We start from the raw sequence: 16,596 nt of genomic DNA, 5'->3' as shown, positions 1-16,596 counted from the left end.
AAAAATTAAATTTTGAACGATGAAAAATTAAGTTTTGAAGGGTGAAAATTGGGTTTTGAACGGTGAAAAGTAAGTTTTGAAGGGTGAAAAATTAAGTTTTGAACGATGAAAATTTGAGTTTTGAAGGGTGAAAATTGGGTTTTGAAGGGTGAAAATTTGAGTTTTGAAGGGTGAAAAATTAAGTTTTGAACGATGAAAAATTGAGTTTTGAAGGGTGAAAATTGGGTTTTGAAGGGTGAAAATGGGTTTTGAACGGTGAAAACTGACCCGATGAAGCCTTGTTGAAGTTGTACCTTTGGTCTTTCGTACTAATGGACCAGAGGCAGTAGGAGGCTGTATCAAGCACCTCGACAGAATATACTTTTTTCGTACACGGTTTTCGTTGGTCAACGTTGAATTTTGCCTGATATAACTTATATTGTCCAAAACAACATTTCAAAACTATAGACAATGTCTATAGTTGTCATCAAATATGTGAACACGATCTTTAAGTTAAACGAGATGTGTTGGTGTTTTGCTGAAGTGCTAAGTACAATACGTTAGGGGTGTTAAATCTATGTGACTTGCGTCAGTGGTCCTTTAGCATCAGTACGTTCACTCTTCAGTCCTGAGTAGGAGTGACCAGGTGTGTTTGGCTAAATTGTGGACATTGCAGGCTCAATGCCATCTGTCCTATGACTCGATGACCATTGCTGACCACGTATTTACAGTATCACATTGTACATAATCAGGAAATTTTTTTTAACGTGCAAGTCTTACTGTACCTGTCATTCATAAAATTCATTCATACTTGAAGTTAGAAGGATATGGGGAAGAAAGTAAGGTTCTAAAATACTCCATCACACTCTTAAATCTACTGTCATCACATTTCTGTTACTGTACTAACAGTAATCTATGTTTCTATGCGGTTGTTGCAGGGATTTGTTCAGTGTAACAAGGGCACTGTGTCATGTAATGCTTGCCTTATGGAGGCCACAGGGTGGGGCAATAGGTCAGGAGAGTTTCCCCCCACCTGTTGGGAGGGTGATGAGGTACACACACTCTGCTATTCCAGCATCATTCCTGGGAAACCTGAACTCACAAACTTTGAGTGAAGGTCAGGGCTCTCTCCATGAGTGTCCATCTTTTAATCCCTGGACGGAATTTCCATGTTAGGGACACACAAAATTCCAATCATTCCTTACATTTAGTCCTTGAGTAAATACTAATGTTAACTTCATGACATTTTGATTATCAAATTGTTGTGTAACTGGGGTTCAAGCACCGCTAACTGACCCATTCCAATGGGTCCTGGACCTTTTGGAGTAGCAGTCTGTACGTTGCTTCGTATAAGCTGCCTGCCGGGTTCAGTGCGGGTTTGATTCCCGGCATCCCAGGAGCCAGGTGTTTTCCTGTTTCTACTTGCCTCTAGTGTTTCATTGTCACAGAATTTTGCAAAATCCAAATAAAGCCATTCTGAAGATGCAGGGGAATAGCAGGATGTTAAAATTTCCCTGGAGAGCTTTCCCCCTAACCCTATGATTTCTCGCCTTTGGCGCTTTGAGATAATTTGTGCCAAAGCTCCTTCAACCTGATTGAGAGGACAGAGAGACACTTAGAGCAGGAGACAGCCCTGTTCTATGTAGCCTCGGTACCATCCGGATTTTCGCTACGCAACGCTCGAAAAACGCAACGCTCGAAAAAAATGTGATTTTTTCGAGCGTTGCGTAGCGAAAATCCGGATGGTACCCAGCCTAGTTCTAGGTAGACATTAGAAATATCTGTACAACTCCAATGTCAACCTGCGCTATCCTACATACAGGTGTTATTTCAAGCCATAAAAAACAGGTCCTTGAAATTTATAACTTTTTGCCAACTACCTGTTACTGCCAGAACAGCTGTTACAAGTTGCACAAGATTGTTAAACTGTGTTAAGAGTACACAGTCCAGAGTAGAGGCATAGCTGTTCCAAGAAACTCATACAGAAAGGATAAGATCTAAACTCTGACTAATAAGAATGTGCGGAAAACACCAAAGATCTGCGGAACACTTGTGTAAAGACACCTGGAGGGCAAACAGGATGTCAGGTCACCAAGGTCACCCCCCTCCCACCCACCAAACCCCCTGGGTTTTATAGGCTGTAATCTCAAATCAGTAACGTTACTTATAATTTGCTATGATTAGTTTTTTTTACTTCTCTACATTATACTATATTTATAGCATGTATGGTTTGGATGTAAAAAAAGGATGTAGAGAAGTATGTTGTATGATGACATTTTGTAGTTTTTGAGAGTAAGTTGTTACCTGTAGATGTCTTAGTTATGTAACCAAGTACATGTACATGTATGTCCTTTGAAGTTCAATGGATAATGAGTTGATATCCTGTCTGTCACACAAACATGAACCCTTAGATCACAACGCTAATTGGGGATTAAACCAGCCAGTGTTCTGTCAGATTTAATGTTACAAGCACACCCAAGTCACGCAAAGTCAATTGGGATTTAGGAGTCTAGAGCAAGGTCACCCGTCCTAATTGATAACCGAATGTTGTACGTTACATTAAGCAGTGGTTCCTGGAGTTCCCCTTCAGTAATAGGTTGGTTCCTGCAGCCTTCCTGTGTGTCCAAGGATGAGGTTAACCATGACATGTTTAGGCCATGACACAGATTTTGCCATCGCTTTAACCTTTATCACTATAATTCCTGATTTTCTTAATGGTACATGTACTTTCATGTTTATGGCTTTCATGGTCACTTCTGTACCTTGAACTTATCATTACCACTAACAACTCAATCATCTTTCAACCCCCTTGCCCTCTCCCAGCTACTTTGAACGGTCAAAATCTCCATTTTTCTCAGACCATGACATTTTGCTACCATGAACATGAAGTGAATGCAAGTACATGTGTATGATTTAGACTTTAAGGTTGGGACTGCTAGGAGAAAAAGTAGCCAGGGTACCATCATGGTAGTTTTAGGAACTTGCTCACATGATGGTGTTACTAGTATCTGACCACAGACCACACTTTTCCTAGAGCCTAGGGGTCCTTCTTAGAATAAGTGGATCAAACCTTACAGTCTAGACTTGATGTACAAAATTGTTGTTATTAAGGGCTTATCAGATACACGAACAAAAAATCCAACCAAAAGTGTGCAGAATGTACTTAGACATATCCTCTGGAATGTGCAGTTGTACATGTACTTAATTTGGATGCAGTAGTCTGGCAGGTATCACTCAGTATCCTCAGGAGACATCTGTCTCAACTTGGGACAGATCAAAGCCTGCCCCCTTGAGTGATTGACAGCTGACAGGTCTGCCTCACACTTCCAGGCATGATTTGCTGCAGAGAATTGATTTGTTACAGGGGCACGGAGATCAAAACAGGTCACTCTCACCCAGTGGTTTACAGCTAAAGTACTGCAGGCTCCTGCATGTTTTAACTTTTGTAAGTCTTCAAATCTTCAATGTACTTCCTTGGGCTTGATTTCGTGGTAGTAGGGGATATGAGCCCTTGCAGTGCTTTAAGTTCAGGTAGTTGAAATGATGTAGAAGCAGATTCTTGCAATTCTCCAAAGCAAGCATCTCTAATATATGATGAAACATCTTCAGAGATGGGATTTTGTGCGCATGAAAAATTTGTGCCTGAAACTCTTGCACGTGAAAAATCTGCATATGAAAATATGCAAATTAACCTAATCCCAAGTTTTAAAAATTTTTCTAACAAAAATTTCAAGTTGAAGATGGAAAATCATGTCACAGGGTCACATTGTTCTACCTAAGAATTTCGAACTAGATATTTTCTGATGGCATAAAAAACTGCAGAACTGCAGTTCCTCTTTGATACATAGCGGCAGTTAACTTAACACTTCAATCCAATACAGTTACTTAGCTGTTTTGAGAGACCTCACTTCTCAGTGAAACTGAGATTTCAGAATGATATCCAGCTAGATTACAGGCTTTACATTGAGTGAAACTAGGGCAGGAGAAAATAATTATGTCTCATCCTGGTGACCCAGAGATACAGTAAATAGAGGGTTTAAGCCCTGAGCTCTGACCAGGGACACAAAGCTTTGCGAGCCCGAGGATGAACAACAAAAACTAGAAATAGGTCAGGACTAAGAAGGTGCAATTCATAGGAATGTACATGTAGCAAGCCACAATGCACAAAGTTTATGTTTGGATTTAAACGCTATATAATTCTCAACCATCCTCTGTACTTCAAAAGTTAAAGAAAGAACACCATCCAGTAGCACTCAATAACCCAGAAAACACTGAGAAGTCCATCAAATAAAGAGCAGCACAAACTGAAATACTACAATTCTTTATATATGATGTCCACTCTCTACTGTACTTTACCTTTGTTTGCTCCTCTTCATATCAAAGTTAGATCAATACAACAACAAATGGTCTGAAACAAATAATGCCCAATATGATGTGATGGAAGCCCAACAGTGATGATAACCATTTGTTTGAAACCAGCTTGAAAAGATAGTTTTGATGTTCAAGGTAAAACAAAAACACCAACAAATAGGTAACAGAAAAGAAAAAAACACAAAGCTTCTTATGTGTCAAGCTGACATAATGATAAACTAAGCAGGATGTCACCTACCTACATCTAAAGCCATACAAAACAGACTAATACATACTACTTCAAGGTAAAAGAAAAACAGCCATTTTGAATGTCTAGCTGTGCAGTGCGGTATCTCTTCGGCTCTTGTCATCTTAGTAGAAGGTCTAAACAGCATGGTGTAGAAATGGCCAAAAGGCTCTTCCAGATCACATCTGTTCTAGCAAAGTTTCCATCAGCGGCTGTTTCCAAAAGTAACTGTGACTGAACTTGTACCTTTCCTCTCTCTAGGTGTCACAAAGCCCTGAATTAATGAACTGTCAATGTAACAACAAAAAACAACCATGCTCTGTGTGTAATCCTCCTCTCAAGTCTACCATTAATCACACTCTTGCTTCCAAGCAAACATCAGGTTCCACTTACCTCTTTACTTTCCCTTTTTCAAAACTTTCCCCACAAACTTTCCCTCTCCAGTTTCCAAGAAATGCTAGTAGCAGCTCTCAGTTCCTCGGCAAGTCACACTCTTAGAAAGTTCCAGCTTGGTTGGTGAAAACCTGGAGGAATTGTAGTTTCCGATGTTGTTGTTGATAAAGTTTCAGTAAAAGCGGAAAGGCTCACAACATCCTGTGAATGGCCTCCTTTCAGCAGCAGAGCTGAGCTGATTAGGAGATGGGTGTGGGCCGGGCCTGTGATCTCTACCAGGACCCTGGACCCAGGTGGGCTGGACTAAATCAGTTAGTAGGTTCTAATTAAGTCTCAAATGATTAGCCTCAAGCATAAATTTTGTATACAGTGCAGCAAGCCTCTAGGAAAGTATGTAGAAGAAAGTTTAAAGAGGATGCACAAGACTCTCTGCATTGCACTTTTCCTTTTTTTTTGTACTCAAGGTGGGTATCATCAACTCAGTTTCAGCATGTCTAAAAGAAAGAAGTTGTATCTTGCTTTGGGTTTTAGCTCAAGGCCCTCAAGGAATTGTAATGTTATTTCTTCACAAGACTTGGAAGTTTCTATCTCAAGTTTGAGGTACCTGGTATTGTGCACATTGTATATCAATTGCCAAATACAATTTTATTGTGCCTGTAGGAATATATTATAATGCATATCATTGAATGTTGACAAACACATAGTTATTGATTTAGTATAGACTTCTATTTTGAGATGTCATCATCCTAATTATTTTACTGCCTGTATTAAATATCTAAATCCTGCTGGATTAGTTCCCAAATATACTCCTGTTGGTTTCCTGTACAGATCATGTAAGGATTGCCGCCACCCAGTGTTCCACTAATTAGGACATACCGGCACTCATTAGAAATTTCTATCATATCAGTAACACGGCATGCTGAATCTATTTAAATCCTGACACCCAGTGTGTGGTTACTACTGCTGTATTACTACAAAACCTTGGTCCTGCTTTCCTTTCGACTTTTTCTGATTTATAAAGAAAACAACAATAGTTACTCTCCAGATGTTGCTTCTTCCTTCTTCTTCTTCTTCTTCTTCCTTATCTGTAAATGAGTAGAGGGATTGTACACGATGTCAAAGAAAAAGGGAAACCGGTAACTTCCATGAAAAAGTGACAGGTAAAAGGAAGAAATGCATAAAGTGTTACACTGTCATCAATTACAGAGGTTAAAACCTTTTCATGATCCTCAAATTTACTCTTTTCATTGATAGACATATGCTGATACATGTAAATAGAATTCAAAGAAAGTAAGAAACAGCCCCTCCCTCCAACTGGGCAGAATGGACTAGTCCAGTGGTTTAGTAGTGAGGAGGGAGTTGATCCATCAATGTCAACAGCCTTTCCACCTACCTGTCAATCATTCATCAGTTCTGGACTATTCCAAAAAGTAGACAGCATAGGGGTGTACAGGAATATTTCATTCTCTCTTTTTTTTCAACGCCACACCAATTCATTTCCTTGATTTGCTGACTTTTAAAAGTAACTTAAGCAGGAAGACAATATGGAATGAAAACTCGAGTATGCCTGTGTTTATACAGAAAGTACATATTATATAGACTTTTTTATGAATCCAGAACCAACAAATTTGATTTATATGGCCCTAAAAAGGTAAAACCACCAGAGGTTATTTTTCTGCCTCTTCTTTGCCTTTGGAACCAGAACTCAGTCTGCTGAAAAGCTATTGTAACCACACAGCAGGAACTCAGACTGTTACACCCCGGAGCTTTACTCTGGTGGTGACTGAGGCTTACATCTGAACATAAAGAAGGCCAGGACTTGTCCTTGGTCAGGAGTTGTTGAAAAGGAGACGGTACAATGTGCTTGTTAAACCTGATGACTGAATCAATGAATGTGTAACAGTGAGATTTCACTCCGTGCTACCAACTGACTTGTCTGACGGGGGAGACCTTTTGGCCTAATGGTTAGCGTGTTGCATTTGTAAGCTGGTTGCCCTGATGTAGGTTTGATTCCCGGTGTAGACTGTACTACTTACCTCTTATTTCAAATGGACTGGACATTCCTTCTACTGTAGAAACTTCTTTTCAGATTTGTTCAAAGTTCCAGGCTCTGTCCTGTATTGCAACTGGAATGACTCTAAAGATATTTGACAGAAGGTATGCACATATCTCCTGTATCCGCAGTCCTGAATTACATGACTGTGTGCTTAACAAGGATCTTAACTGCAGTATTCCTTTTGATGGATTACATTTGGGACACAGTTGAAATACCAAGATGATTAGCCTCCTCCTTCTTATGACTGTTAGGAATGGAATAATGATCTACCCGGAAAAGATAAGTTCAGCACACTGAATTTTGAGACTTTGCATTGCAGAAGGCACACATTAAACACATAACTGCCCATGGAGAATAAGAAATTTAAGTCTTTCAGGAATTTAGCAGAACAACATGTGAACTGTGAATTCTAGTGGTAGACCACCAAACCATAATGATTCTCGGTTGGAAAACCTCCATACTTGCAAGGAGTAAATTACATACACAAGAGGCAGAGTAGATGCCTTTCCTTTTTAAGATAAGGGTAGTAAGCTATAGACATAGCCCAGAGGGATGAAGACTACTACCAGCATCTGTCTACTGAGATGGGTAGATTATTAGGAAGTAAATTGATGTTTTGGAATCTAGTATAAGGGAGCTTACACCAAGAATTGGGTAATGTAAATTTGGTTGCAAGTTTTTGATAGCACAACTACCGAAACTCGTGATCATGACTAGCTCTAATTGGGTGTATTATTATACTATACTTGTATATTAGACTTGATGTTTAGTAACTAGAATGTGAAGTTTCATTTTATATCCCTTTTCTTTTTTGTACTATGGTGAATTCCCGTTGCCATACATTGTACCATGTCATGCAATTACAATGTAAGTTCTCCCTCTTTATAATGTAGCCAAACAAATACCATGAAACAGGTGTATGGTTAGTGCTCAGAACTTGTCATGTGTCAGTAGTGTAGCTAAGTTCCTCTGCATCTATGGGGAGGATGCCTGAAATAACTCAATTCCCTAACAAGAGCCCCTTAGCCTGAGTTCAGTTAATGTGTGTTCTGGCAGATTGCCATTTTGGTGGTTTTGTTGTTGTCACAACTCAGAGCATGTTGAGGAAAACACATAGCACCTGGTGCTGTCAATCTGAAGATATGTCCTTATGTGTCTTTTATGTTTGTGCTAAATAAAGACCAACATACAGAGCTTTCATATTTCAAATCAGTCTAAGGTTGGATGCTCCCCCTTTTTACTTTGTAGTGAATGTACTTCAGGATGTTTTCCTAGAGAAGGTATATTGAAGATAAGACAATGATTTAATATCTCTAAAATGTACCTTTTTTAATCAATAATGTACTCAAAATTGATGTACAGTAATGTTGATAGCAAACATCTAAAATGTCTGATGCATACACATGCCATACAGTGACTGTATGCATAAAGGGCTGTCCAAGACTTTTAACTTGTATTATTTATCTTGTACATATATGTAATAAAGATGATTTATAATTATATATAGTTTTATTATTATTACATGTAATTGTAAATCCATTGTATGTACCAGTGAGCTACATTTGAAGGCCAAACATTTCATTTACATTAGGACTTGATGTTGTGAAAATTAAGGCAACAGGTGGTGGATTATCTAAATTGTTCTTACAGGAAATTAGATTTTGGAAGGATTATGAAGTCCTGTATAATGTGACAACTGAGGATTAACTTTAAATTGTAACATTGGGTGATAATAATCTGGATGATTGGGTAATGCATTTTTGATTTGACAAAGATTACTAGCATTAGATTTAAGCTGTAATCAAAACATTATTGAAAGTGTAGTGTAGTGTTACTCAAATGGGACTGTGTGGGTGCATGTGGGCTGTGTTACAGACTTAAAGAAAACTTGTTGCTTGTCTGTGTCAGCATATGTTGGAAAGTTATCTTCCTCAAACCATCTCAAAGAAAGCAGTGATTTCAGACTTCTGGGAAGTATAGGCATCTGAATTCCCGCCGGCTCCAGGCCAGAGCCACTTCCCCTATCTAATCTTTTGACCTCCTGTCATTTCACATATCAATCTTTTTCACCCACATGCTGTCAACCTACTCTGACCAAACAGAAACATAGCTCACACCTAAAACAATACTTCCATATCTGGAAGTAAAAATAAGTATATGGTGACTTAGTGTCTTAGTAACACAAAACACTCATACTAAGCTACAATGATACTTTAATTAATATGCTTTTTCAATGTACAGGAAATGCAGGAAGTGGATACTGCACTTTTTACTTCAGACAACAGGGGGTACACCTGCACACCAAGCATCTGTCCTCCTGCTGTGGGTGTGGCACATTGTAAAACAGAAGAAATGCCTACAATTTATCATTAATAGCTATTTTCCATGCATGGTTTCTTCCTTGACACTGTTTGACCAGACATTCTGGAGAATGCAGCGTTTCCATGGACTGCAGTACCGGCTAAATATGGTAGGAGGAGTATGGAAGCAGAAGGCACCACCACACAGCCTTCTCACCTCTCACCTGCTGGCACTCCCACAATTCCTTGTAGCAGCAATCCCACAATGCCTATGGATGTAGCAGCTATTCTGAAGATGACCTCACAGGCCATAGAGGACATCAACGTTTTACAAAGTAAAAGGAAAGATTTGAGGTTTTGATGCCATGAAAGTGCCATTGTTATTTGTTAGTTTAAGCTTTGACACTACGTAGCAACTACAGCATTTGAGATTAAAAGATAACATGTCTATCATATAATGCCAGACAGATTAACTCAACGCCACTGAAATGTTGAGAAGTTTTTAATCATTCTTGATTAGTGGTCTCAATATTAAAGACTATAAGAGATGTATTACATTAACATTTGAATTTTCTGTGATTGTTATTTTGACATATTGTTACAGAGGGTGTCATTGAATAAAGAACATTTTTATTACATTCACAACTTAATGTCATTTTTGTTAAAGCTGTTTTTGTATAAATCATTACCTAGGTTAGAGAACAAGGATAACCACAATTATTATATACCATTATTAAACTTAATTATTCATATTAACAATGAGGAATTTTCAATAATAATAAATTACTAGATGGGGACTCAATGATAATTACCCATTTGTCACAATACATTTACTCATTCTTGAAAAAGACTAAATATAACATGATCAAACGCATAGATATACATGTACTTAAAGTAACTGAACAATATCAACATTGTTATGTAATCACATTATGTATGAAAGACTTGTCCTTGTGTCAATATTCAGATAAGCTTTATATCAGTATAGCCGGTATAACCACCCTTTGTCATAACACACCAGCTTCTGTATCTGTACAGCCAGTTTAACCATTGTTGGGTATAAGGCATTGGCTGTAGTGTAACAGTCTTGGAATTGTGGCAGCAGCACGTTACAAAACTTCAGCAGCTTCCTTGATTCTTGTACGTCCTTTGTACACATTTCACATCATCAGATGTTTTATTGTTTCCAGGATCCCCCCATGTAGACCCTAACATGTTGATGGTAAAAAAAGATGTTCTCTAGTGGAAGATCAGCAGCAAACCATTGAAGTGTTACTGTATCTGAATGTCTTTGATACCTTAGCTGCTAAGAGGTGTAGTAGAATAGAGCTTTGGGAAAGTGTTAATGGAATATATGATCCTTAAGCCATGTTCAAAGCATCCTCGTATGAAGGAGGGGGAGGGTCCTCTGAAGAAGCATTAGCATATGAAGGTGGATCCTCGGAGGACAAAGGATGTACTTGGACCACTGATGTAGATACTTCTGGGTAAGACGGCGGTTCATCATACACTGCGCCTGTATTGTCTATACCATTCATAGACACAGTGTCAGCACGTACATCGTTTAAGGAATTTGAAAGACGAATGGACCATAGGCTAGAACTGTCACTGGCCAAGTCTTGTAAGCTCACAGAGGTTGTGAGACCGTTTGTGTTAACGTTGTGTTGGTTCCGTGGGGTTGCTGGGGTTGCTGGTGCAGGCCTAGAAGGTGGTCTGGCAGCAGGCTGGCCCCTCCCCCTACGGTTACCAGTTATACAGCCGCAAAACACCACGATTCCCACAACTATGCCGGCTATGTGCAGACCACTTAGTCCTCCTCCTCCTCCTCCCGATCCAGGGTCTCTATTTTGTCCTGAAATAACAACAACATTCCATGTCACATCCTGACAGACCAGTCACTGAAGGAATCACTTTGGCATGTTCAAGGCATCCTCGTATGAAGGAGGAGGAGGAGGGTCCTCTGAAGAAGCATTTGCATAAGATGGAGGATCTTCTGAAGAGGCTGATGGCTCTACTTCGACCACTGATATTACAACCTCTGGATAAGACGGCGGGTTATCGTACCCTTGGTCGTTAGTGTCAGAGCTATTGTTAGAGTTCTGTGCATCTCGTCGCCAGCATGAGAAGGCCCGGACGAAGTTCCAATCATTGTTTTGCAGCCTTTGTTTTCCGTGTTGCAAACAAACCAAACTCATCATAAATCCAACAAATATGCCCAAATATTGAAAACCGTTTAGTCCCCCGCCTGAAGATGACGGTTGAGGTACTGTCCTTGGTCCTGAAATGACAATAACATTCTATGTCACATCCACATGCCCTTCCCAGTCCGGCATATTTCAGCTTGATCAAGGAGAGTTTTTTTTTACATTACACTATAATATGACCGATCCATTCAACTTCAAGCTATCTTCCAAACCGTACCAATAGAATGTAAGCTGCAGTGCAAGTAGAAACAACTCGAATATTTTGTGCCCAGAGGAAGGTGACAGACGGTCACCGAAACGTTGGCTAGTTACTACATTAACCCATTAGCTTTGTATAAAAAAACTTTGTTACCCAGACCCAGAGAATGCTTAATGCGAATAATGGCAATAAGGTCCCCTTTTCATGGAGAAAGGAATTTGCAGATCAGGTTTTACTCTCCAAGCACAGGTTTGGGCTTTTTTGGTAGGGGGGGGGGGGAGGCCTCTTTTATCGGGCTTCCTTCTTTTTTACCGGTATCTTTTTTGTGTCAGTTTAACATAAATACCAGTACAAAAAAGAAAGCCCTTTAAAAAAGCCCCAAACCTCGTCCAAAATAAGCCAAAGCTCTGCTTGGAGATGGGCACCGCCCTATGCACTAAACGGAAAGATTTAGACTTCCAAGCTTACCTGTAAGTGACGGACAAAACCTCCACTGCCCCGTGCTTCCCCACCCGGTCGTGTAGCCGGCATAAGCCACATGGAGCGGCTGAGGGTCCGTCCACTCCAGAAAAGGGTGCGCCTCTCCTTGTCTTCCAACACTAATACTTCCGGTCGCAGTCCAGGATATCCAAAAACCTCTAGACTCCGTGGATGATAGAATACCTGAAGGTATGATCAAGACTTCGTCAATGCTCTGCTCTATATTTTGTACTTTAAGCTGTGTCTTATCTCACAAGCACCCACGGATTAGTTCAAGTTTTTGCCGACCACAACTAGTAAGCTGGACGATAACAGCTTCCGCACTACTTTATCACCAAGCAGATTGTCACCTACGCACAGCCTGCATCACTCCGCGATGCAGACTCATGACATAGATCATCATCATCATAGATACAGACTAATAAAAAGATAGCAGAATAAGATTTTGCAGTTGTCTCTCAAGAACGCATCTATTGCAATGTTTTCTGGTTTACTAAGACACAAAACATGGTGTCAGCGGTGGGATCACAGAAAGTACCATAGAGTCCTACCTGGTGTTGAGCTGAATGCCCGGTTAGCTCCCTGTTTGCTGCGGCGAATGGCGGACCTTGTGTTGTTCCAGCCACCGATAACGATTTCGTACATATCGTCCAGGTCCTGGTTTTGAGACGACAGGGCCACATGGGCGTCGTTGTTCGCTTGGACTTCAAAAGTAAAAAGGGACGAGGAGTCGATAGCGGTCAGGTTCCACCTGAACACGTACTGGTCGTCTGTGCTTCTGTTTTCACACCCTGTCAAAGGCAACATAAGTCTCAATTACTATCAAATCTTTTACATCGCAGTCGTGAGTAAGTGGCAGGCACATGTACAGGCATCTATTTAGCCTCTAGGCAAAAACCCTCTATGACTCCCTATGAAATAAAACTTTCTGTATCATTTACCTCCAATCAGTATTATCTCGTACACCTGGTTTGCCCATGGCCCGCCTTCCCCGTCTCTACCGCAGGCCGTGGACGGTCCGTACTTGCTGTAGCCTTGACGCGCCGTGTCCGATCCGGCGCACCAGCCGCCATTCTGTACAGCAAACACCGCAAAGCCCCGAGAAAGTGCTACCTGGTAACACTTCTCAACGGAGTCGTTTCGTTGCTGATATCCGCCATCCAGGCGTGGATCTGTCCCCTCGAGTGTCCGGATGGCGCGGTCATCAGTGTCGGCCCAACAACCCAGACTTCTGTACCCTGCTGGTCACGAAAAGAAAAGAATTCTTTAAACCATATCCAACCAGACTTTAAAAGCTTTTATAGTTATACAATCATTGTCACATACAAAAAGACATGGGGTAACGTTAAGTCTAAAATATGGTGTTCTAAGTTCTAACTTATTTTTCGTATAACAGGTGTTTTTTTTAACATACCAGTCTCTAATAATTCATTTTACAGGTACCGGGTCCCTAGCCTCTACCAGGCTTCAGAGGTGGCCGGAAAGAGTAGGCCAAATAGGCACAAAACATGCCAGGTCCGAATTAGGAGTACGCTCAGAGCGGCAAACTGTATACGCACTCCCGTCTACCTGACTAACGTTAACTCCCAATCTGTCTATTTGACTTAATTTCTGTTCTTTCCAGTCGCCTATGACGCTTAGTAGAAACATGGGGGTAGAAAGAGAGTAGAAGAAGCCGGATTCCTTCAAAGGGATGAAAGGGATAGGCATGGATAATATTTTCGATTACACGATGAATATTCATGGCATAGTGTAAAATAACTACTAGTAAACGCCATACCTGTAATCTGGTAGACTTGGTTGGCCCAGGCCGCGCCTTTGCCGTCCGCTGCGCAGTCCGAGGACGGTCCGTGCTTCATATACGTGCTCAGCCCGTCGGCAGACCCGAAACACTGCCCGCCATGCTGTACGGAGAACACGGGGAAGCCGCGGGACACTGCTACCTGGAAACACTTCTCGATGGCATTCTCACGTTCCCTGTACTGGCCGTCCAGTCGTGGGTCCGTCCCCTCAAGTATGGGAATGGCGCGATCGCTCGAGTCTTTCCAGCACCCCAGGGTTACGTACCCTGGGCTTGCAACTGCTGTGTAAGGAATACAGGGGATGATATTACATCAAAGATGTCAAACCTTATGATATTATAGAAGGAGTCAAACCCACAACAATGATTGATAGTTGCCTTACAGAAGGTTAGACACCAGTTCAATCATGGTCTGACAATGTCCGTTATCGTTTTGTCACTTGCAATTGCATTAAAGATTAGCTATCATCATTACGACATGCGATGGTCCAAAATTGCTTCTTAAAGAAATGGCCCCTCCCCCTTCTATGCACAGTGGCTCTGCCAGTTTCAATAATACGTTAAGACGTCTGGGATTTGGGACGAAAAATATGGTGAATGTATACATAACAATATCCTTTCTACGTTCGCATGCAATTGTAATAAATGCACATTTAGTATTTGCTGCTTGCGAAACGGCTATGGGCACATGTAGTGCGCTAGCAACCAATGTCCAAAGGCCGTCAAAACTATACCGTTCGCACATCATCTACCAAAAGTACGAGAAAAATTTAATGGTAGGTAGACCCAAGGACATCATACAGAAGAAATGTCCCTGGTATACCTAATGCCCCCCCCCCCTCCACACACACACGACACGCCCATCTTAATTCAGCGAACAAAGAGGGCTTTGTTTTGAGGCTTAACCGTAATATTAAAGTATGTTGGTTGTTCGAGTTTCTAATTTAGATATTATTTCTCCTTAGGGAGCACTGAACACTCAATGACTAAGCTTTTGGAAGTATCGATGTCGTTAATTTCACAACAGTCAACATTTGACAACAACCTGTCGAACAGAGGTTTGTACATGTGCGGCGGTTTTGAATGATACCGGCTAGGTCCAGTTTCAAAGATACAGGTACGGCCAGTTGTCTGTACATGTTCATGTGCATATGTAGTTAAGAAAGCCAGGTGTCTTTTAGTCAGCTATATTGTCGTCTCTTTTTATTATCATTAGAAGTTTACATATAACGTTATCAACTGAACAGTGTCTTCAATTTTTCTGGGTTTCATTTGCAAACTTGTCATCGTTGAAACGGACAATACCTATCTTTAGTTCAACAACGGTATCCACTACTAGTACTACTGTTTTAAGTTTCTTCAGGTACACATTCTGGAGTCAACCTGTAACGTTACTAGTTTACAGGTACAGGTACATGTAAGTTATTGTAACGTGAGTTACAGAGCTACACAGTCCTGACCAACATGGTGGTGTTCAGTGACCCGGTTCATTTTAAGAGCAAAGATGGCGGATTCTTACCTGTCGATTGTCCACTGAGAGCAAATTCGAATGACAAGACGACAAATACTGTCCACAGATCCGGCATCACACACCAGAAACCTTGCCTAGTCTTCTGCCGAGTGCTGTTATACAACTAGTCCTTCGGGATACGGGAAAATTAAGGGTTGACGTCAGACACACACCAGGTAGCCGATTCAAAACGCAAGACGTCACCTGCTAAGAATAGCCTTTTGTGTTTCGTAAACCCTAAATATCAGGTGACTCATCAAGCATATGTGTGTTAAACATAGCTATTGTGACGTGGGTTCTTGAAATCCGGCTATCACTGGTATTAGTATTTGCACGGCACGCAAGCCAACGTTAATTGTACTGCCTACAGTTTCTGACAGTGTCTTCACAAGCCCGTGACGTTTTTGACTGAGAGACAACAATGGCACCATGACAACTCACAATAGACAAGAACAACCTGCCCACACATGATACCTGTTCGGAGGTGCTCAGTGAAAAGCAATATGGGTCGGACCGACAGTACTAGTATTATATAACTTGAGATCTGTAAAGGCATTTTGGACGGACGGAGAGGCAAATATAGTACACAGGATAGCAGATAGATACATATGTCATTTTTAGAATCAAACTACTCTGTCATCTGCTTTGGTCTAACAGGAATTTAGTCGCGACACAGATCACAAATATCTTATTAGCAAGCCGTATATACACGTGTCTTTGCAGAGATCCATTCACTACATGCATTGTGAATTTTTAAATATATTTATCCACATGTTGGTTGAAAAAATGAAGAAAAAAAATTGGATATACATTTACTACATCTTAAAAACGAGCAGAACAGAATAGGACATAGGTATGTAAAAAAAAAAAACATGAAAAAAATTTGCCCCGACCCGGGATTGAACCGGGGACCTTTAGATCACCAGTTAGACAGGCCAGTGTGTCGGCCTCCGGGACTTCAGTCTAACGCTCTCCCAACTGAGCTATCGAGGCAGTTGAAATCGGTGTGAAATTTTACAATATTTCTATGACGGTACCTGTGTTCGGCATTATTAATATCTATAAAATGAATGTAAA

General features: G+C 40.8%; 3 protein-coding genes and 1 non-coding gene across 6 annotated transcripts in view; 1 reads left to right on the top strand and 3 right to left on the bottom strand.

Annotated features, from left to right (window-relative positions):
• LOC109487085 overlaps positions 1-5,316 on the bottom strand; it is a 23,061-nt gene extending 17,745 nt beyond the window's left edge. The window contains exon 1 of the mRNA XM_019791051.1: positions 4,970-5,316. The gene's annotated coding sequence lies outside the window, so the exon portion shown is untranslated. The remainder of the gene's footprint in view (positions 1-4,969) is intronic.
• The window catches only part of LOC109487083 (uncharacterized protein C5orf34 homolog), a 36,630-nt gene extending 26,207 nt beyond the window's left edge, over positions 1-10,423 (top strand). The window contains exon 12 of the mRNA XM_019791046.1: positions 9,445-10,423. Within this exon, the coding sequence (XP_019646605.1) occupies positions 9,445-9,686 (242 nt within the window). The 3' untranslated portion in view covers positions 9,687-10,423. The remainder of the gene's footprint in view (positions 1-9,444) is intronic.
• A 10-nt stretch (positions 10,424-10,433) lies between these two features.
• On the bottom strand, positions 10,434-16,058 carry LOC109487084. Of its 3 annotated transcripts, none has more exons than XM_019791047.1 (6): positions 15,529-16,058; positions 13,989-14,291; positions 13,150-13,449; positions 12,760-12,999; positions 12,197-12,391; positions 10,434-11,177 (listed from the first exon to the last, which is right to left on the bottom strand). In XM_019791047.1, the coding sequence occupies exons 1-6, from the start codon at positions 15,593-15,595 to the stop codon at positions 10,687-10,689; spliced, it is 1,596 nt and encodes a 531-aa protein (XP_019646606.1). In that variant the 5' UTR covers positions 15,596-16,058; the 3' UTR covers positions 10,434-10,686. The 3 variants fall into 3 exon arrangements, with proteins under 3 accessions (XP_019646606.1, XP_019646607.1, XP_019646609.1); XM_019791048.1 differs by having other exon boundaries at positions 13,150-13,446; XM_019791050.1 differs by having other exon boundaries at positions 10,691-11,603.
• A 345-nt stretch (positions 16,059-16,403) lies between these two features.
• On the bottom strand, positions 16,404-16,512 carry Trnaf-gaa. The gene is made up of 2 exons: positions 16,476-16,512; positions 16,404-16,439 (listed from the first exon to the last, which is right to left on the bottom strand). It is a non-coding gene; the product is annotated as a tRNA-Phe (tRNA).
• Between the last annotated feature and the right edge of the window lie 84 nt (positions 16,513-16,596).

This window comes from Branchiostoma belcheri, unplaced genomic scaffold (genome assembly GCF_001625305.1).
Source record: "Branchiostoma belcheri isolate BF01 breed outbred unplaced genomic scaffold, Haploidv18h27 scaffold85, whole genome shotgun sequence".
NCBI lineage: Eukaryota > Metazoa > Chordata > Leptocardii > Amphioxiformes > Branchiostomatidae > Branchiostoma > Branchiostoma belcheri.
This window is presented reverse-complemented; position numbering and strand designations above follow the sequence as displayed.

What these genes read in the sequence shown, in the direction of transcription:
- LOC109487084 (XM_019791047.1), bottom strand. Translation starts at nt 15,595, where the DNA reads ATGCCGGATCTGTGGACAGTATTTGTCGTCTTGTCATTCGAATTTGCT. An exon ending in TCTCAGTGGACAATCGACAG is followed by an intron (nt 14,292 to 15,528) that starts GTAAGAATCCGC and finishes TTCCTTACACAG; the next exon opens with CAGTTGCAAGCCCAGGGTAC. An exon ending in GTTTTGTCCGTCACTTACAG is followed by an intron (nt 11,178 to 12,196) that starts GTAAGCTTGGAA and finishes TTGTTATTTCAG; the next exon opens with GACAAAATAGAGACCCTGGA.